The sequence below is a fragment of the Colobus angolensis genome, unplaced genomic scaffold (genome assembly GCF_000951035.1).
Source record: "Colobus angolensis palliatus isolate OR3802 unplaced genomic scaffold, Cang.pa_1.0 Scaffold141, whole genome shotgun sequence".
In the NCBI taxonomy this organism is placed as follows: domain Eukaryota; kingdom Metazoa; phylum Chordata; class Mammalia; order Primates; family Cercopithecidae; genus Colobus; species Colobus angolensis.
Window position 1 is genome coordinate 1,099,059 of NW_012114500.1, and position 22,821 is coordinate 1,121,879.

Consider the following 22,821-nt stretch of genomic DNA (forward strand, 5'->3'; position numbering starts at 1 on the left):
GCAAGCATTTTGCAAGGTCTTGGGCTATGTGTGTGCAAGGCTAAGCCAGTTAGTTAATCAGGATTTTTTTAAGAAGGCACTTCACTGGGGGAAAAGGCACATAAAAATTGGTTATTGTTCCCTTCCTTATAATAAAAACATTTTTTTTTAATGTTTTAACTGGGTTTGTGGTTAAATCTCACAGCCCAAGGGATTTGCCACTTCAGATGGATTCCATACACTTGCATGTAAGTCTGCAAAAAAAGTTCCAATTATCCAGCAATTTAACCAAAGTATTGTTAACTTTTCTAAAACAAAAGAAAAAAATGTTTTCCCTTGTTTTGGCAGCAATTTCAGTTATATTCCTTTACTTTCTACTCAAGAAAATAGTTTCAAAAAGTTGATATTTGTTGCCAAAAGAATTGTTTTTATGAACAAACATAAAACTAAGAAGTTATGGTGTCTCCTTTTTAAAAAATGACTCATCGAAAGAAAGAACTTTTTCCTTTCTCTTGTAAGAGAAAAAAAATAATCTCTTTTAGAATTGCAAACATATTTCCTTGATGGAGAAAATCAGTTCACATGACATAGTGGTTATGTATCCAGTTCAAAAAACAGAGTAGAATTTACTACTCTGTCTCCTTTTTTGCTCTCCCCACCCTCTTAAACCACACTGGATTCAGAAAGTTTCATTCTGTAATCAGCATTGTCCTTTATCTTTCCAGTAAAGATAGCCTTTTGGAGTCAAAGATGAGGAAAAGCCTGTATTTTATAGTTTTGGAAGTGTCTTCTTTTGCCAGGACGGAGAGAGGAGCTTCAGCAGTGAGAGCAACTGAAGGGGTTAATACTGGAACTTGGCTGGGTGTCCGTTAAACTTTTTTCCCTGGCTCTGCCCTGGGTTTCCCCTTGAAGGGATTTCCCTCCGCCTCTGCAACAAGACCCTTTATAAAGCATAGACTTTCTATTTCACTCCGCAGCATCGGGCCTCACTGGCTTCAGGAGCTGAATACCCTTTCCAGGCACATACATGTGGGACACAAATTAGGGTTTTGGAACCACTATTTTCTCATCACAACAGCAACTTAAAATGCCTGGGAAGATGGTCGTGAGCTTTGGAGCCTCAAATATACTTTGGATAGTGTTTGCAGCTTGTAAGTTATTTTCCTTTATCTGTTTCTAATGTTAGCATTCCATTTTAGCCTTGGTTTTGGCTTCAGTCAGTTTTGCGATAGTAGTGAAGTAGTGAAGCAAAGACACTGTGATTTTAAACAGTAGGAAAAGTTAATGTAACCTAACTTTTAATATGCAATTGAGTTTTGCTATATAATATTGTACTGTCATAGTTAGAGCTGAAAATTGATGTTTTTGGTATCTTTTTTTCCAAAGGCAAGTGAGTAATTTGGCTTCTGTCTCTAGTTGGTCTGTCTCCTTAGTTTCCTATACTTGACAATGAGGTCAAACTTAACAAATAACAAAACGGCTTTGATAAATGGGCATCAGGGTTGGAACTGAGAATTCTCTTTAGTGAAGATGATTCCATAAACTTTTTTGAAAGTGATTTCCATGCTTTTTGGCTACCTTGCAGTTAGTTTGAAGCGGCTTAGGAAAGAGATCAGTCTGATCATATTTTAGACATTATACACAGAAGAAGGAGTAGAATACTAGACAAATTAGTGGTAAATTTGCTTCTGTCTTCTTTTTTGCTTTTGCAGCTCAAGCTTTTAAGATCGAGACCACCCCAGAATCTAAATCTCTCGCTCAGATTGGTGACTCCGTCTCATTGACTTGCAGCACCACAGGCTGCGAGTCCCCATCTTTCTCTTGGAGAACCCAGATAGATAGTCCGCTGAATGGGAAGGTGAGGAATGAGGGGACCACGTCTACGCTGACCATGAATCCTGTTAGTTTTGGGAACGAACACTCTTACCTGTGCACAGCAACTTGTGGATCTAGGAAATTGGAAAAAGGAATCCAGGTGGAGATCTACTGTGAGTGCTTTAGAAAATCTTCATTTTTCTCTCAATTTTACTTTAAAATCGCTTTTTAAAAATGATATGTAAAAAAAGTTTTAAAATGGATATTCATGTACAGATTATTGGCTGAAGAACACACATCAGGAAAGCTAGGGACAGCTAAGGCCAGCGTGAGAGAGAGCAGGAATCCAAATCTTGGCTTCTATTTCCACCTGTGGGGCAAACACAGTGACCATGTATAAGACTCAATATCTCTGGGCTCCGGTTTCCTTAGCTGTAAAATGATCATTTCTAAGGTTCTTTTTGTTTTATTAAAAAATCTTTCCACTTGATTACATCCTTACATGTTTACTTGCTTACATCTCTGATTGATTTATGAATTCCATCCTTCAGGGATTTTCTATTCATTTATTCTTATGCAATTTGATAGTTAAAATTAGTTTAAACATTAAGTAGATCTATAATTAGTAATAGGTATTAGTATAAAGTGTTCTCCTTAGACATAATTGTTAATATCTGTAAACGTTTCACTCATTTGACTTTGGTGTTGACACATTTAGGATTTTTTTTTTTTTTTTTTTGGTGCCATGAAGCCTTGGTGCTCAACCGCTCAACTTCAAAGATATTTATATAATGAATTAGATTTGCCTCATGAACATGAGTGGATGTCCCTAGTTTACCAGCCTGCCAAAATGCATCCCACTCCATTCTCCATTCAGCAAACAAAGTTAGCAAGAGGAGTAAAAAACTAACCAGACATAAATCATTTGCCTTTTATTACCCATGGCCTCTCTTTCTAAAAAACTGAACCCATTTATGTTCGTGTCTTCATGAAGACCTCATTTGATTATAATTACTTTGGTTCCGTTCTGTTGTACCAGAGCCCAACTTTTCCCAGTAACCTTAATTGATTCTGCAACAAGCCCCATGTGTTGCTCAAGCTTCCCAAGAAACTGTGCTTGGCCGGCTGCTTTCAATTATGCTGGTTGTACATGCATAGTTTATGTCTGTGCAGCCTCCTGAGCTCCTTAAAAGCTTCCCTTATGTAAATACAGGGAAAAGTAGCAAGTTCTTATGTTACCTGACATCAAACTGTGTAGATTAGAGGAACGTTTCTTACAGAATATGAGGGACAGAAATTATTGCTGGAAAAATGAAAAATACCATGTTTCTTCACATAGCAAAGAATTTCCAGCTCCTTTGTCTTTTGCCCACTAGTACCAAATAGTTGAAGATTTAAAAAAGAGAAATGAAGACGCTTCTGGCTTTAATTATCTTGCCTGAGGTTTTTCTCCAAGAGTGTCTGTTTTTCATTATGTATAACAGTTCTGTCTCCTTTCCACATTTGATTGTAATAGTGGTTAGAGTTGAGACCTTTGTATTCTTTTTGTTATACAGAGTTTTGAATCCACCAATATGTTACTTCATGACAATGTGTAATGAAAAAGGTAACTCTTGCAAAGGAGGCAATGGCTACGAGAAGTAGTACATTTCCTTGTACTAGAAGCTTCAATGGAACACTTGGTGGGATACTGAGTTAGGCATTTCAGGAGGCAAATATGTGTTCCAGAACATAAAGATTGCACAAATGTATCTTTCTGGTTGATGAATTCCTATCAGAGGCACTGTTTTCAGAAGCTAATTACTTAAAGTTGATCTTTTCATTTCTTAGAATATCTTGACAATAACTATTCTTTGCAACGATATTCCAAGCCTTACAGTCATTATCTGTAAAATGGAAATATATCTGCCCTGACTATAATAAGAAAATGTGATGTAACATAAGGTAAATCTGTAGTAGCAAAACCGAGTGATAGAAATCCTGAATTTAAATCCCAGCTTTACCATTTACTAGGTGTGTGACCTTAGACAAGTTATGTAGATGTACTAAGTCCAAGTCTTCTTTTCTGTGAAATGTGACCTCTATCTCCTAGAGTTGTTGTGAGGATAAAATAAAATAATTAATGTTAAATCTATAGCGCAGTGACAGCCACGTGTAAGGATCAATATAAACATTATTTTTTCTTCCTTCTTTTACTGTAATAACATGCAACCCTTAATATATACAGGATCAGAATAGAATAATGTTCTAAAAAATGTTTGCTTCCATTTCTTGTGCCTTGAACTCACCTCAAATCATGAAGGGCTATTTAAACAATTTTTTCTCTATTAAGACTGTATTAACAAAAACACTAGACTTGATTTGTATTGTGTTAAAGCAGTAAGAGACCTTATATCCCATGAGCAAAAAGCCCATCCATGTATTTCTTTGGCCTTTTCAGCTTTTCCTAGGGATCCAGAGATTCATCTGAGTGGTCCTCTGGAGGCTGGGAAGCCGATCACAGTCAAGTGCTTGGTTGCTGATGTATACCCATTTGACAGGCTGGAGATAGACTTAATGAAAGGAGATCGTCTCATGAAGAGTCAGGAATTTCTGGAGGATGCAGACAGGAAGTCCCTGGAAACCAAGAGTTTGGAAGTAACCTTTACTCCTGTCATTGAAGATATTGGGAAAGTTCTTGTTTGCCGAGCTAAATTACACATTGATGAAATGGATTCTGTGCCCACAGAAAGGGAAGCTGTAAAAGAATTGCAAGTCTACAGTAAGTACTTGTGTGACGTGTTCCAGTCTTTGTGGGAATCCCACCTCGGTTGTGTATAGCAATAAACTTAGCAGCAAAGTAACAAAAAACCCAAAAAACTTGTATATAGTTTGTATTCCATTTGTATTCATTGAGAACATAATGTTTGCCAATAGTACAATTCAATGAAAAGAACACTGGATTTGGATTGAGAAGACTTGAGCTTAATTTCTGGCTCTATTAACTGTGTAAGTTTGGGTTACTTAATTTCTCTATTTCCCAGGGTATAAAAGGGGAATAGTCATACCACCAGATTGAGTAGTGGGAAATAGGTTCAAATAATAAAACATTTTAATATTGTTTTGTAAACTCTTATAGTATGCCTTGAAATATTGCTTGCACAGGTACAGAAACTTGACAAGGTGAGCAGTTATTCTCTCTGTGTGTGTATGTGTGTGTGTATGCATATGCACATACATACATATGTGCATTGGACAGGGGAAAAATGATGGGGTTTGATTGCCTCCAATCCGCCTGATACTGCCAGGGGATTTACGGGAGTCTTGTAGTCCCAGCGTTGTGTAGGAGTGGGCTCACTGTGCTTTGTTCTAGACTAAAATGCTATGTTCTGCACTGGGCACTACATTTAAAAGGAGTATTGCCAGCTATGGCATGTTTAGCTGAAAGAGAATGAGCTGGGAAGGCTTTTAACAATATTTTGAGAAGAATAGTCAAGATAGAGGATATTTTTCCTAAGAGAATACAAAACCTGGAAAAGAGAGCTCTAATTAAGCATTTGAAAGACAGTTATATGAAAGAGTGATTTACCTTTTTCTGTAACAGCACAGGGCTGAATTATGGCCAATATGTTTAAATTAGTATAGAGAGAAGATTTCAGCTCGATAGGGAGAAATGTGCTAATACATAGAACTGTCCAAAAATCAAATTGACTCTTTTGGAAAGCAATGGGTTGATCCTCTCAGTAAATGCTGAAGTTGACTTGAATGGGCACTTGGCAAGAATGCTTAAATGTGACTCCTACCCTTTAGTGGGAGGTTAAGCCACATGGTTCTTCTTAATTTCTGACTATCTATAACCATCTGAAAAACATGAAACATCAACTAAACTTGATCTGTTTGGTCAGAAACTGGATAGATTATTTTGAATGATTCAGCAGTTCTTTATACTAATTTGGCAGAGTAATTTCATCAAATTGGTGGAAGCACATAAATACTGTCTAAGAGAAATACATTCCCTCTGTTGCACTGGGATGATGCTTAGCAATTGCTAATATTATTTTTTGCCTTTTCAGTATCACCCAAGAATACAGTTATTTCTGTGAATCCATCCACAAGGCTACAAGAAGGTGGCTCTGTGACCATGACCTGTTCCAGTGAGGGTCTACCACCTCCAGAGATTTTCTGGAGTAAGAAATTAGATAATGGGAATCTACAGCACCTTTCTGGGAATGCAACTCTCACCTTAATTGCTATGAGGATGGAAGATGCTGGAATTTATGTGTGTGAAGGAGTTAATTTGATTGGGAAAAACAGAAAAGAGGTAGAATTAATTGTTCAAGGTGAGTAGAATGTGAAAAAGGAATGACAAAGGTGCTGTCACTGGGATTTGAGCATTAGTCACACAGCTTCAATGCTGAAATTGCTTCCCTTAGTTTCACTGATGACCTATCTGGTTGCCATAGCCTTTAGCACAAATATATGTTTATCTTACTAGTACTTCTTAGAAGTCTTCCCTGCTTTGCTGATTCTTTTTCATCTCAAATCACTTTTTCTCTGCTTCATTCCCTCACTTTTTATCTTCCTCCTGCCCCTGGGATACTGGTATTTTCAAGTTTACATCCCTGAGTCCTCTTCTCTTCTCACGCTAGACTCCCAAGAATTGGACTACAATATGTTGATTACTCCCAAATTCATGTTCCAATTCCATGCTGTTAATTCCTGTCAGTTCTACCTCAAAATGCTCCCCAGAATATGACCTCTTCTTCACCCCACTTGCCATTGCCTTAGTTTATCATCTCTCACTTGAGCTCTTGCAAGATATTCTGACATAACAGCATTCACTAAACACCAGATATGTTTCTGGTGCTTTACATATGCCATCTTCAAGAAATAACTAAAAAGTAAGTCTTTTGTATTCATTTTACAGATGAGAGAGTGGAATCTCCCAGAGATTAATAATGACACCACCTCTTGATTGTACACCTAATGTTTCCCAGGAATTCTACATTCTGCTTTATATATTTTATCGCATTAATCTTTACCGCAACACTATTAAAAACCCAGGCTCAGGATAGTTCATACTTTTTCTAGGGATAAATAGCTCTTTAGTTGCATTTACTATGATTTTAATATAGGTTAATTTTAATGGAAACCCCTTTGACTTTTTAATTTTATAGCTAATTATCTTTATATTTCTTTTTAGAAATATTTTTAATTGATAAATCATGATTGTTTATATTTATGGATTACAATGTGATGTTTGATATGGGTATACAATGTGGAATGATTAAGTCAAGTCAACATATTCATTGCCTCACTTATTCTTTTGTGGTGATACATTTTAAATTCACTTTCTTAGTATTATATTATCACAATATATTATCGTTAACTGTAGTCATCATGATGTACAATAGATCTCAACAACTTACTCTCCCATCTAACTGAACCTTTGTACCCATTGACCAACATCTCCTCGTTCCCTTCCTCTCCTCGCCCCAGCCTCTGGTAACCACCATTCTACTCTCTACTTCTATGATTTTAGAAGTAGATCCCACATGTAAGTGAGATCATGAGGTACTGGTCTCTCTGTGCCTGGCTTGTTTCACTTAGCTTAATGTCCTCTGGGTTCATCCCTTTTGTTGCAAATGACAGAATTTCCTCTTTTGTTTTTTAAGGCTGAATAATATTTCACATATTTTGTGGCTAATTATCTTTAAATAGTCTAACTTCTAATATTCTGTCCCTAGAATAATCAATCTTATGCACTACTCCCAGGGTTTATTACCTTAAACGAAAAGGTGTTCATTTTCTATAACTTCAATCCATTTCTTAAAACTGTCACACAAAACTCTTTATGATCTGGCCAGAAACTACCTTTGCAGCTTTGTTGATGACTTGGTGCCTCTGCTTATGCTGTTCCTTTTGCCTAAAATGGTCTTTCTCCTTCCTTCATCTGGCAAAGTCTTAGCCATTCTCCAATACGAAGCTCATGTCAGCCTCCCAGTTCCAGATTGTGTCAGACCAAACTACATATTCTTTCCTTCGTGTACACTCAACACTCCTTATAGTCATGTATGCAGTTCTGTTCAGTTCAACACATATTAAGAGCCCTTGTCCAAGAATCCAAGAATTCTACTTGGTACTAGGGGTACAGACATGAAAAAGATATGACAACTGCCCTAAGGGAGCATACAAACTAGGAAGGAAGGACAGGCATATAAATAGTTAACTCAAATATTCCTTAGTAAGAGCCAAAACAGTATATCTTTTTAAATGTGCCTTTCCACTAAACTGTAAATTCCTGCTCTGGGCACGATGGCTCAAGCCTATAATCCCAGCACTTTGGGACTTTGGGAAGCTTAGGTGGAAGGATTGCTTGAGGCCAGGAGTACAAGACCAGCCTGGGCAACATAGTGAGACCTCCGTTTCTATCTAATTTTTTAAAAAAATCTGTAAACTCCTTAAAGTCAGGAATTTGTGTGTGTGTGTGTGTGTGTGTGTGTGTGTGTGAATGCTTAGATTCTTAGCACAGTACCTAACACATAATAAATGTTCAGTAAATGTTTGCTGAATTAATGAATAGATTATAAACACGGGTAGCATAGTCTTGTTTGTTTGTTTTAGGAAATGAGGTCTTGCTATGTTGCCCAGGCTGAACTCAAACTCCTGGGCTCAACTGATCCTCCCACCCTAGCTGCCTGAGTAGCTGGGACTATAGGCATGTGCCACCCAGCTGTAGTGACACCTAGCTCAACACAAATTTTTTAAATGTGAAAACATGGTATTTAAACTTGGATGATTAAAATAAAAATAAAACTCACCATAAGTAGATTATCTCAGCTGGATGTTAGGTTGGCATTCTCAAGTGACCAGGAAAGATGTTATGCCAATAAAAGTATGTAAAGCTAATCATTCACCCTGGAATAATGCCACTCCATAATAAACTGTATCCTATTCCAGTGTACAAAGGATATGTATTTTGGAGTTGGGGAGAGTTGTTTTACACTTTGCATCACATGGGATACTACTGGCCTAAAGTACTGAAAGTACTTTCAAAGAAACTTTCAGCTACCTAAAAGAGTTACTCCTCCAGTGGTTCCAAGTTCACATGGCAATACATGTGGTCACTGTAAAGAATGACTTAGAAATGTTCACAGACAGGCAGTGGATCTGTTTTTAAAGTTCCTCATTCTGACGTTAGCCTATAAGAAATTCGGAAGCTCTGGTTGTTTTTGTGAATGAGCTCTCTTTCAAAGTCTAATAGCATATCAGTTTATTGAGGTAATTTGAGGAGAATCTTCTTCAGAAAATACAAAGATGTCACAATTAGAGAAAATTATTAAGAAAAATAACTTATGACACAGATGAGAACCATGCAAAATGTAACGTGTTTGGATTATTTGTATATTGAGATTTCTTTCTTTAAGCTCAAGCCTGTAATTTACAAGTAAGATTTCAGTGATTTTTATGGGGGTCTCATCTGTTGCTTTCAGAGTTGCCCAGACACTCTCAGTTTCTTCAGGGAAACAGAGTCAAGATGTGGTGTTCCCTTTCTCCCTAAATAGCAGTCATCCAAAAGAAGCCCATGTACCCAGCAGGGACAGTGCTGATGACCAAAGGACATTCCTGGATATTTGAGTCTTAGGAGTTTGCCCTCACATCTCAGTTTTCAGACCCTGAATTAATTATAAAGTATTTTTATATTGCATCAGGCAAATTTTGGAGGTGACTTATGTATCACTTTAATGCTTAGATTATGACTTTGATTTCAGGGTGATTCTATGTGACTTTCAATGGTATAACTGTATTATTGGAATAGAAGCTCTAAATGCTTGTCCACTGTGGGTATTATATCTAATTAAGAGACTTTTTTGTAGCTTTTTCCAGTACCTTTTTTAGATCATTTTATCTCCATATGAGGATGACTTGATTTAGTTGTTGTAGCAACTGAAAAACTGGGATCTTGAATCAGACTCACCTGGCATCAAGTCCTAATTTTGTTACCTGCAAACTGGGCACAGTTATTTAGCATTTCTGAGCCTAAATTTCCTCAAGAAGAAAAAAGAGGGGTAAAAAGAGGAAGAGAAAGAGTAGAAGCAGAAAGAGAAGGCAAAGAAGAAAGAATAGTACTAGTGTACGGAATTGCTGATTTTATGTATATATATATATATATATAGTAATTTAGATAGTGCTTGATGCACAAGAACCACTTAAATTCTTTGAGTGATTGTCCACTCTGACAGTGATTTGATAAACTACATTTGAGCAGAGAGTCTATTATTGCTATGAAGAGATACCAACCTCTCTTGACAAATTTTTATCTATTCAATTTGTTAAATGAATGAATCAACAAACTATAATAGTTTCATTCTAAAAGATGTGGTCTCATTTCTGATAGTCCCAAGGTGGAAAAGAGTGATTTCTTCTTGGCATAGATATTAACTGAAAGGAAATCCGGGAAAAAAAGATCATATGTCAGAATGTGATGAAAGAAGAAAATAATCTTACGTTCTTTTCATCTTGCTTTCCACTTCTGTCCCAGAGAAACCATTTACTGTTGAGATCTCCCCTGGACCCCGGATTGCTGCTCAGATCGGAGACTCAGTTGTGTTGACATGTAGTGTTATGGGCTGTGAGTCCCCATCTTTCTCCTGGAGAACCCAGATAGACAGCCCTCTGAGTGGGAAGGTGAGGAGTGAGGGGACCAATTCCACGCTGACCCTGAGCCCTGTGAGTTTTGAGAATGAACACTCTTATCTGTGCACAGTGACTTGTGGACATAAGAAACTGGAAAAGGAAATCCAGGTGGAGCTCTACTGTAAGTGGTTTTCAGAATTGTTTATTTTATTTTATTTTTTTCCAGTTCTATTGGAAGAAAAATAATGCACGTCTGTGATGTGCAATGAGATCCTTATGTCTAGAAAAGGAATTTAGCATTATGAATTTTGTTCCTAAATCTGAATCAGAATGGTTTGATACAACATTATTAGCCTAAATCTCAAGTATGTATTACATATGTATACAGCACCCACAATCCTTGGTTTATGCCTTGTCAATACTCTCTCATCATGCACTTGAACACACTACATGCTGGAGGTGAGTGCACTGGGGTCAGTGCCCATTCAGATGACTGGGTGGAGGTGACTACTCCAGCTACTCCAGCTGGGAATGAGTAGTTTTAAACTATTTTAAGGCACTGCTTTAAAGCACATTTGAAGAGCTGTCTGCAGGATGGGAAAAAAAATAAGGGAATAGGAAGCAGAAGGAAGCCAAAATTAAAGATAAGGAATTAGGTTGGAGATGGGGATGGTCAGTGGTAGTGGCTAAGATGAAAAGCAGAATCAGGAAGCAGCATTAGATCTTAATGTTGATTTATGCCACCTACATATACTACACTTTCTCTTACTCTTCTTGTTGTCTTAATAAACACTCTTCGCAACCTCAAATCTCTGTGAACTTGACATTGCTGGAGTTCCTCAGTCCATATTGAATGAAGGACAAAATATGCAAAGTGACCATAAAGTTATTTTTTTGAGAGGGTCACTCTGCCTTGAGTTCTCACTTCAGTAGAACACAAGAGAACATATCGTAGAGATTTTCTACCAGAAACCCTGCCCAAACTTGTGATACCCTTCAAGATTTTGTTCAGAATGGGTTACAGTATGCCTGTAAATGGATTTGAGTCTCTCAAAAGGAGGACACATTTTATTTGCATTATTATATTACCCAGAGTCCATGATCTGCTGAGATAGGCACATTCCCAGCAGAAATGAGAACCAGCAGTGGAGTCTTATTGCAACATAGAAATATTTGAGCATGTATCACTTTAACAACATTTTTGTTAAGGAAAAATATGTTTAAGCATTATTCTTGCCCTTGATAGCTATTTTAGACTCATTTTTATTGATTTGTGCTGTATTATAAAGACTAGAGTTAAGCAGTTCTTTTCTTGATTACAAGTATTATCTGAGAAATATTTAAAACTTGCTGCCTAAATTTGGTCATTAAAATTTAAACTAAGTTGAGAACTTCCTTGTTTGTCTTATTTGATACTGAGAGACTGCACAGCTGTATAAAACCAAAGCTGGGCTCTGAGGTCAGAGAGATACGGATTCTCAGCCCATCTCACTGACTTCAACTAGATATAATGCATGAGGCAAGTCTCTTAGCCTCTATATGTTTCAGTATTCCTGGCCATAAAATAGCTAATACCCATTTTACATAGCTGTTTTGAAGACTGAGATAATGAATATTAGAGAACTAGTTTATAGTAAGTATTCAACATAACATGGCAAATTTTAAAACATGTAAAATATATACTTACTAAATAAGATAGTGGAGGCTGATGTGTACTTAGAAAAGATCAAGCTATGGTACACAGCAAGATTGCATATTAAGAAGAAAAAAAATAAGTGAAAATTTACTACTCAAGGACTGGATATGCTAAGTAGTTTTTGTTTCTAACATTATTCATATATAATATCATAAATATGTCATTTATAAATACTGTCGTTACTTATATATTGACAGTCATTCTATCCCAGGTCAATTAAAGCTGTCATTTTTAGGCCTTTACATTTAATAAAGCTTAGCTCAATTTTTCCTTGAATATCGCATATAAAAATCATTTTTGCTTGCATTTTGCAGCATTCCCTAGAGATCCAGAAATCGAGATGGGAGGTGTCCTTGTGAGTGAGAGCCCCATCACTGTAAGCTGCAAGGTTTCTAGCGTGTACCCCCTTGACCGGTTGGAGATTGAATTACTTAAGGGGGAGACTGTTCTGGAGAATAAAGAGTTTTTGGAGGATACAGATATGAAATCTCTAGAGAACAAAAGTTTGGAAGCGACCTTCATCCCTACCACTGAAGATACCGGAAAGGCTCTTGTTTGTCAGGCTAAGTTACATATTGATGAAATGGAATTCGAACCCAAACAACGACAGAGTACACAGATGCTTTATGTCAATGGTAAGTACATATGTGAGGTATCTACAGTTTAATACCTGTCTCTTTATCGTGTTTGCCAGGCAATAGTTAACATAAGGTTAATAGTTAAAACCTCTGTGGAGAAAAAACATAACTGAAAAGAAATTTCAAAATAATAATGATTTTAACAAATCACCCTCCCTAAACTTAAAATAGTAACTATTTACTGGCTTATGATGCTTTGAGTTGGCAATTTAGGAAGGGGCCAGCTAGGTAGTTATTCTGCTCAATATGGTATTAGCTGAGCTCGCTCATGCATTTTCTGTAAGGTTAGCAGGACTGGCTGGTCTCAGATGACTTCATTCACATGTCTGGAGCCATATCTGGGATGACTTGGCCTCTTTTTCTTTATGTGTTGTCACTCTGAGGAACAGTAGCCTAGATTTACTCACCAGAGCTCAGTTTTCAAGAAGGTGTAAATGAAAGCAGCCTCTTCAAGACCTGGGTTTGGAAGTCCTACAGTGTTACTTCTTCCACATTCTATTGGTCAAAGTGAGTCATGAGGCCAGCCTAGAGTTTCAAGGGGTGGAAAAATAGACCACATCTTTTCACAGAAGGAGATTCAAATAATTCATAGTCTTGTTGACTCTACCATAAATGGCAGTACACACTATCGTTGACCCTCGTCATTCTTTGGTTACAAGGGAGGGTATACTGAACTTACTTCCATTAGAAAACACCGTGACGTGTCCATGTTATGCTCTATCATTTGGTATCAGCTAAAGTAAATAAGGACCAAAACCTCTTGTGTTAAATTATCAAGGTTTATAAACTGTTTGAGTCTGTTGCACCCATAGCCCAGTTTTGCAATATTATTAAAACTCTTTGGAACTCAGGGCATAAGGGGTCCAGCTAACAAGCCTCTCTGCCTTTTCAGTTGCCCCCAGAGATACAGCCATCTTGGTCAGCCCTTCCTCCGTCCTGGAGGAAGGCAGTTCTGTGAATATGACATGCTTGAGCCACGGCCTTCCTGCTCCGAAAATCCTATGGAGCAGGCAGCTACCTAATGGGGAGCTACAGCCTATTTCTGAGAATGCAACTCTCAACTTAATTTCTACAAAAATGGAAGATTCTGGAGTTTATGTATGTGAAGGAATTAACCAGGCTGGAAGAAGCAGAAAAGAAGTAGAATTAATTATCCAAGGTGAGCAGAGTGTGAGTAATGAGTTATCCTTGCTAGTAATTTTTTTGGTTATGTTACTGATTATGAGTAAAATCTTCTTTGAAAACAAAATTTTTACTACAAAAGTGTGTTGAGGGTTTTGAAGAGCTTATGATGTTTCCAATGTATGGAGAAATCTCCTGAAATCGTCCTTTCTCATGAATCGTTACAAGTTTCTTATCCTGAGATTCTTTTAAACTCAAGTGAAATGCAAGCCTTCAGGACCTGTGTCAGAAGTTCCAGTTACACTTATGAGGCAATGGTTATGGCGTTGAGATAAGAATAGGAAGAGGAATATCTTCATTTGGAATTATGTAGGATTAAAGTCACCATATCTGGCTGAATTGAACTCTGAGTGGCAATCTCACAAGATGGCCAGTAGTATTTGCTTAGAAGCTTAAGCTGGCACTTAAGTCTTTTGCAAATTCTGAGATTATTAGTAGCCATGACTCTGTCCTCTGGTTCATCAGCCTGACAGCATGGAACCACTAAAGTAGATTAAGTCAACAGATCTAGGCCCCTTCTCTTTAGGATGGAGACCCAAGATTGAGAAAAAGACAATTCCTAGTTTGCAGGTTGAAGCCATACGGAGTTATGAGCAAAATCAAGTGATCAATGTGGATTTCCTCCATCCCTTCCCCTTTAGGTATGAGGGTTCTTGTCTTTGCCAGGGCTATCATTTCCTCTCTTACACCTTGGCATTATTCCCACTAAGATATTAGTGACTTTCTTGTTACCTCAACTCAATAAGATTTGTATTTTAGAAGAAGAATCTTGGAAAGGCAATGCACATCCTTAAAAAACAGACAACCAGCCAAACAAACAAACAAACAAAAAAACCTTTTGGGTGGTTGTCGTGACCTTGGAAATAGGGAAAGAATTTCAAATCAACTTACAAAATAGAAGACCTTAATAGGGATTAAAAATTGGTGATATGGTAACTGCATCCACCAGTTGTTGCATTAATAGAGATGTTATATGTCAAATACTTAGCTCAGTGCCTAGAACTTAATAAATGGCAGTAGTGTTGTTAAGGAGAGTGAAAAAGCCGCATCTGTACAGCTTAACTTCTTGATTGAAGGATCCAACTCAAAACTCAGAAACCTGTAAAGGCCTTTGTACTTCAAGGAAATTTTTGCAAAACAGTATTACAAAAAATTAATTTTCTGTTTCACATCTGAATTCTATAGCTCTTTATTAAACATGTATTTGTCGATTTTCACACTGCTATAAAGATACTACTTGAGATTGGTAATTTATAAGAGAGGTTTAATACAGTTCCACATGGCTGGGAACACCTCACAAAATGTGCAATCATGGCAGAGGAGAAAGGGAAGCAAGGCCATCTTAGCATGGTGGCAAGCCAGAGAGAGTGAGGACCTGCCACACTTTAAGACCAAAAGTTCTCGTAAAAACTCACTCACTATCATGAGAACAGCAAGGGGGAAACAGCCCCCATGATCCAATCACCTCTCACCAGGTTCCTCCCTCAAAATCTGGGGATTACAATTCAAGTTGAGACCCGGATGGGGACACAGAGCCAAGCCATATCAAACACCTATTCTTTGTGCTAGGCTGGGTAAATAATTATATTAAGGGACATGAAAGAAGCATAAACCATATACTCTCTTAGTTAAAACATGATCATTTCCAACAATCTAGCAATGCTCGACTTCTTTACTTGCTCTTCTTAACATTTAATGCAAACACTTAGCACAAATAGCTCCATGGAAGCTGTTGTTGATGTCACTGAATTAATATGGAATTGGTTCATATTTCACTCAATCAGAGATGCCTTTTAAATTCTCTTTACAGTTACTCCAAAAGACATAAAACTTACAGCTTTTCCTTCTGAGAGTGTCAAAGAAGGAGACACTGTCATCATCTCTTGTACATGTGGAAATGTTCCAGAAACATGGATAATCCTGAAGAAAAAAGCACAGACAGGAGACACAGTACTAAAATCTATAGATGGTGCCTATACCATCCAAAAGGCCCAGTTGAAGGATGCGGGGGTATACGAATGTGAATCTAAAAACAAAGTTGGCTCACAATTAAGAAGTTTAACACTTGATGTTCAAGGTGAGTTTGTTTTGAGTTTTTGTTTTTGTTTTGTTGGTAGTAGTTCAGAGGTTCCATGGATTACTAAGATTTCCAATATTTGATGAATGAGTTGGCAAAATGGAGCTGTGGTTTATTTCTTAATGGTTCTTGGAATAATCAAGCACAGCTGCTTTATCCTATAAAGTTTAGCCAGGAAGTTGACATTAATCATTCGTGAGTGAAGGATTCCTGCTTGCTTTTTTCAGTTTACAATGTATCATTTGTCTCTGAGGTTTTGCAGTTGCTAAATGTTTAACCGTATTTCAAACCTTTTCCCTGGAGGTTATAAGGAAACGAAAGAAGTAGGATTGGCACATTGAAAAAGAAGGGTTCTATCCAGACCCTCTTCCTTTCTACCAGAAGGAAACACTATTTTCTGAACATAGAGTAACTGCAATTTTCTGGATTGACTCTTTTCAGGATAATAATTGGGAATAGTAAACTTGATCCTGAACAACATAAAAAAATCTCTAGACTATCGAAAAGTCTCATTAAAATTCAAGCCACTTGCCGTCCCTCCCTATTCTGGTGGACAGAGAAAGAGAGGAGCAATATCCTCACTGGAGAAACTTCAGAGGCCCCTTAATCTCCTAAGCCCTCTTGTGAATGCACAGTAGGTAGGATCTGCTGATTTTATTGGTGAAGTAGAATACATCAGCCTTGGCTGATCAGTCTCACACCCTTTGCACACCAATTAGCTGCTATTGTGTAATGGAAGCCATACTTGGCGGTGGAGTGCAAACAGGACTGCAAACAAATGCCAAGTCTTAAGAGGCCTGGCACTTGGCTATTGGAGTGAGCAATCACTTGTCAATGCAGAGAGAATTTGAACCTACGTCGGAAACAGGTAAAGTTTTTGTTCATTTGCCCAAATTTCTCAAAATGGCAAGCCTTACCATATATATGTTTTCCACCTTCACAGTACCTCCTCAAAACATGCCAGTAGCTATATAGCTCTACACCCATCTAGAAATGTTAAATAAGGGCAAAACAGCATGACTATATGTAAAACTTCAGTCATCCACCTGCAGTGATTATCCTGAAAAGAGTTGGTCTAGCTAATGAAGTTACTATGTGTTCAAAGAAGGGAACATTTACTTTGTATCACATCACTCCAAATGATACAGGGGTATATGTAATCAATGCTTCCAATGAGGTTGGGGATGATTCTGGACAGATTGTAATCTCAGTTATGAGCAGGTTGAAATGTATTCATCTCTATTTTCTTTAATCCTTAAAGCTTCTGGACCACCTTTAATTAAGCCTATCCCCAGGAAATTGGTCCCCTAACACTTCTGTAATTCTTTTGTTAATTAATTGTTATCTTTTAAAGACACATCAAACCTGCTTCACTACTTTTTAACTCTCTCACACACATTGCTTTATTTTCTAATTGCTTTATCAAATTAGCCACTTATATAGTTGCTCCTTTTTACTCATTATTCAAATGAACAATCAAAGAATATTAAGCACTCAGCTAGAAACTCCTGCCCCCAAACTGAATATAGTTTAAAATAGGTAAATTTTAATGAAAACAAAACAAAAAAAACAGACATTTTTCTGGGTATTTTGAACTAGATTTATTTTGTATTTGGCTAGATTTTTTCTTTGTTTCATTTTGTCTTGGCTTGAATATATTCCATTAATAGAAATCGTCAGGAGTTTTTAAACATATTCAGTGTTTATACAACAAATAGAAAATTGTATTTGAAGGTTGCCCTGGCAACTACCTTGGCAGCAAATTTGTGTTTTTCTGCCGATGCCTGCGGGGAAGACTGAAAGGCAAAAGATAATATATATTACATTGAAAAGAAAGCAATAGAAATGGAAATACTATTTCTCAGCATGTCATCAATATTGATGCCTAATCATAACCATGTTGATGGACATCCCATTCAAATATTACCCTTATATTTGACTGGCTCAGCTCTTGCAAGGGAAAGTCAAAAAGTGAGGCCATTATCATTATGCTTAGGGTGAACCGTTTTTCTTCAATAATTTGAAAAAACGACTTCACATCATCTGATGCTAGTGATTCTTTTTACTTGGTTTACCTCCAGTGACTGTCTTCTTCAGATGTTCTTATAAAGTTAAGATGTTAAACAGTATAGCAGCTGTCAGATGATTTTTTAGCAGATTAGAAAGAATACTAATTTTAAAGTTTTTGTATGCTGTACCTACTGTGCTCCATTTACAACTAAATGGCAAAAGCAAAATGTAGAGAGAAAAAAAATGTTATTAATGTTTAAAAAATACTGTTTTTGGTGCCAACTAGGCCAAGCAGTGAGTCAGGTGATGGACCAAAAAGAAAATAGATATACATGTCTTGATGTAATTTATAGCCTAGGGGAGGAAACTAAACTTAATAAGTTATATGGATAAATAATAATCATATGGATAAATGTTTCATTAAAAGCTGTGATAAGGTTTTCAAGGAAAAATGAGTGGGTTTTGAGAATATGTTGAGGTTCTGAATTTAGAATGAGGGTGATATAGATCAGAGAATGCCTCTAAGAGACATTTAAGCTGTAACGTAATGCTGTCCAAAGAACTCCAGTTTATCAAAAGATGATATAAATGCTGAAGAGGAAAATATATTAATATGCCCTATTTCTGACATAAAAACATAGAAACTTTTATATATCTCTGAAAAAGCCATTGGCAAGATTTTTTTTTTTCTCTTACCATCTTCTTTGTGGCATTTAGCTATAATGATCACACTCTGAATGTTATAAGGATTTTCTTAGAGAACTGGTTAGTCATTTCAATTCATGGTCATCAGAGTCCCAGTTCTTCAGTGGATATTTTTATTTCCCAAAGCAAGTGCCTGTCTCCAATTCCTGTTTTTGTTAAAAGAGCCCTAAAAACTTGTACCCTCCCTTCCATTTTACAACTGAACCTGAATCTATTTGAATCCAAGTTTGTAGAAACCAACAACTATCATCTTTAGATCCATCATGACCATAGCAACCACCAACTGATTATTTGGATAATTCAGAGAAATATGCGTCTTGGGTCCTGATGGTCCTTATCACTGCTTTGATTCCCTTCTCTTTGGAGAACTAGTTGTACTGTTATAATAAAACATGTAACTGTTGTTATTAAATGCTATCTTTTTGTACTAGACATTAATTGCATCCATTTTGCTATTTTCCAGGAAGAGAAAACAACAAAGACTATTTTTCTCCTGAGCTTCTCATGCTCTATTGTGCATCCTCCTTAATAATACCTGCCATTGGAATGATAATTTACTTTGCAAGAAAAGCCAACATGAAGGGATCATATAGTCTTGTAGAAGCACAGAAATCAAAAGTGTAGTTAATGCTTGATATGTTCAACTGGAGACACTATTTTTCTGTGCAAATCCTTGATACTGCTCATCATTCCATGAGTAAAACAATGAGCTGAGAGGCAGACTTCCCTGAATGTATTGAACTTGGAAAGAAATGCCCACCTATGCCCCTTGCTCTGAGCAAGAAGTCAAAGGAAAACTTGCTGCCTGAGAAACAGTAACTGCCATCAAGATGAGAGAACTGGAGGAGTTCCTTGATCTGTATATACAATAACATAATTTGTACATATGTAAAATAAAATTGTGCCATAGCAAGATTGCTTAAAATAGCAACACTCTATATTTAGATAGTTAAAATAACTAGTGTTGTTTGGACTATCATAATTTAATGCATATTAAGAAAATTTCACATTAATATTGACTGACAGCTGACCTTTGTCATCTTTCTTCTATTTTATTGCCTTTAACAAAATTTTACTCCTATAAAGTTTATTGACAGTAATTTCAGGTTTCATAAAGATGCTGGGTTTTATGTTTTTATAGACAAATAATAAGCAAAGAGAGCACTGGGTTGACTTTCAGGTACTAAATACCTCAACCTATGGTATAATGGTTGACTGGGTTTCTCTGTATGGTACTGGCATGGTACGGAGATGTTTCACGAAGTTGGTTCATCAGACTCCTGTGCAACTTTCCCAATGTGGTCTAAAAATGCAACTTTGTTTTTATTTTCTTTTGTAAATGTTTAGGTTTTCTTGAATAGTAAAGTGATAATTTCTGGAATTAGAACGGTTGTATGTTTATTTATTATAAACTGCCTCCTTTAGCCACATTGCAGCTCTTTCTGAAATGCCAAGTTATAAGAGTAAAATATTCAAACTATGGAAATAATACAGATACTCAAAATGTGACCCGCAGACTACTTTTATTAAAATTACTGTAGGAACTTGATAAAAATTTAGATTTCTTGGTGCCAGACTAAGATATTGAATAGAAATGTCTGGTTTTTGGTCCTTGGAATCTGCAATTTTTTAATTTAGAAAAATATACACAAAAAAGATGTAATGCAGATGAACATGCACATGTTAATGGACAACAAGTGAACACCTGTGTACAGAACATTAAGAGCAAGAGATAGTATTGCTATTCTTCAGAGCCTTTTATATACCACATAGTGATGGCAACGCTCTTTTCTCACTGAGCAGTAACCCATAAATACCCTGAATTGATCATTTCCATGCTTCCTTTGGAGGTTTTATACCTGCCTATGTATCCCTAAGTAGTACATTACTTAGTTTTGCCAGATTTTGCATTTATATAAATACAATCCAATTATACATTTGCCTTGTAACTATTCTTTCACTCAAAGTTATGTTTTTCATAATACATTTATGTTATAGGTCATTCATTTTTTCTCCACTTGGAATGGATTATTTTAACTTTTAAGTTAAGGGGTACAAGTTTAGTTTGTTACATAGGTAAACTTGTGTCCTGGGGGTCTACTGTATGGATTATTTCATTAGCCAAGTATTAAGCCTAGTCTCCATTAGTTGATTTTCTTGATCCTCTCCCACTTCTCACCCTCCTCCCTCCAAAAGGCTCCAGTGTGTGTGTTTCCCTGTATGTGTCCATGTGTTCTCATCATTTAGCTCCCACTTATGAGTGAGAACATGTGGCATTTGGTTTTCTGTGTTAGTTTGCTAAGGATAATGGCCTCCAGCTTCATCCATGTCTCTGCAAAGAATATGATCTCGTTCTTTTTTATGGCTGTAGAGTTGGAATGGATTATTTATAGAATGCAGGGTGGGCATAGAATTTCATCTTTTTTAGATGATGAAATAATTGTCCCTATACCATTTATTGAAAAGCCCATTATATATATGAAGAATATATATTTATATTCATAAATTAATATATATTTCTTTTTACAAATGTCTCTTGATCATTCTAGTTTTTGAACTTCCATACAAATATTAAAGTCAGTTTGTTAAGATATAGAACAAAAAATTAAGATTTTAAGTCAAATTATATTGAACATATAGATCACTTTGAATAGAATTGATATTTTTAAAGCATTGAGTCTTCTAATCCATGAACAGAGTATAGTTATTATTTTTAGATTATCTTTAATGTCTTACAGAAATGTTTTTTTATTTCATAAATGCCTTATTCCTTTAAAAAATTATTTCTTGGGAGTTTGTATTTTTATACTATTATTCATAGTATCTTTAAAATTATATTTACTTGAGGTATAACTTTCATACCATAAAATTCATTAACTACTACCACAATCAAGAAATACAACTTTTTTTTTTTTATCACTTTAAGATTTCCATCAGGCTCCATTGCAGCGAATCTCCCCACCCACCACCTCCTCTGGCCCTTGGCAAAAATCAATCTGTTTTCTGTCACTATACCTTTGCCTATTCTAGAATTTTATATAAATGAGATTATACAGTATATAGTCTTTTATGTCTGTCTTCCTTCACTTAGCTCGACTTTCCTGAGGTTTATTTATATCATTATGTATATCAAGGGTTTGTTTTCTTTATTGTTAGAGCATACCACTGAATGCTTATGGTAAAGCTTATTTACCTAGTCATCAGCAGACAATTAGGTTGTTTATGATTTTTGGCTATTGTTAATAAATCTGGCATAAATATTTAAATACAGATATTTCTGTGGATATGTGAATATATATATATGGAGAGAGGGAGAGAAAGAGAGAGACCTAGGATTTGGTCCCAGTTACTCCACATCTACATAAACACTTGGAATTTGTATTTTAAACTTTTGCCATTCTAGCATTGAGTCATGGTATCTTACTGTAGTTTTAATTTCCCAATAACTAATTAGATTGAATATCTTTTCATGTATTTATCATTTTTATGCATCTTATTTTGGGGAAGTATCTATTAAAAACCATCACCCAAATTTTTATCAGGTTGTTTGTCTTCTTATTGAATTCTAAGAGTTCTTTTATATATTCTGAATAGAAATCTTTATCAAATATACATTTAGCAAATGTTTTATTTCAGTAATTGCAGTGCCTTGCATTTTCATTTTGTTTTTAACCATGACTTTTCCTATCCCAAGGCAACAAAGATTTTCTCATTCATTTTTTTCTAGAAGCATCATACTCTTAGTTTTACATTTATATCTATGACCCAATCCAAATTAATTTTGTGTATGATGTGAGGCCATGGTAAAAGCTCATGTTTGCATATATATATTCAACCATTATAGCACAATTTGTTGAAAGGACTTTTCTCTCACTGAATTACCTTGACATTTTTGCAAAGAATCGATTGGCCATATTTGTGTGGGGCTATTTTTTTTTTTTTTTTTTTCTTTTTGAGATGGAGTCGAGTCTTGCTCTTTTGCCAGGCTGGAGTGCAGTGGCATGATCTTGGCTCACTGCAACCTCCGCCTCCTGGGTTCAAGCAATTTTCCTGCCTCAGCCTCCTGACTAGCTGGGACTACAGGCACATGTGTATGGGGCTAT

General features: G+C 36.3%; 1 protein-coding gene across 4 annotated transcripts; it reads left to right on the forward strand.

Annotated features, from left to right (window-relative positions):
• The first annotated feature begins 697 nt into the window (after positions 1 to 697).
• Positions 698 to 20,105, forward strand: VCAM1 (vascular cell adhesion molecule 1). Of its 4 annotated transcripts, none has more exons than XM_011935184.1 (9): positions 698 to 1,130; positions 1,692 to 1,967; positions 4,235 to 4,555; positions 5,847 to 6,113; positions 10,316 to 10,591; positions 12,421 to 12,741; positions 13,637 to 13,903; positions 15,737 to 16,003; positions 19,182 to 20,105. In XM_011935184.1, the coding sequence occupies exons 1-9, from the start codon at positions 1,067 to 1,069 to the stop codon at positions 19,340 to 19,342; spliced, it is 2,220 nt and encodes a 739-aa protein (XP_011790574.1). In that variant the 5' UTR covers positions 698 to 1,066; the 3' UTR covers positions 19,343 to 20,105. The 4 variants fall into 4 exon arrangements, with proteins under 4 accessions (XP_011790574.1, XP_011790575.1, XP_011790576.1 ...); XM_011935185.1 differs by having other exon boundaries at positions 1,692 to 1,781; XM_011935186.1 differs by lacking the exon at positions 10,316 to 10,591.
• The last annotated feature ends 2,716 nt before the right edge of the window (positions 20,106 to 22,821 follow it).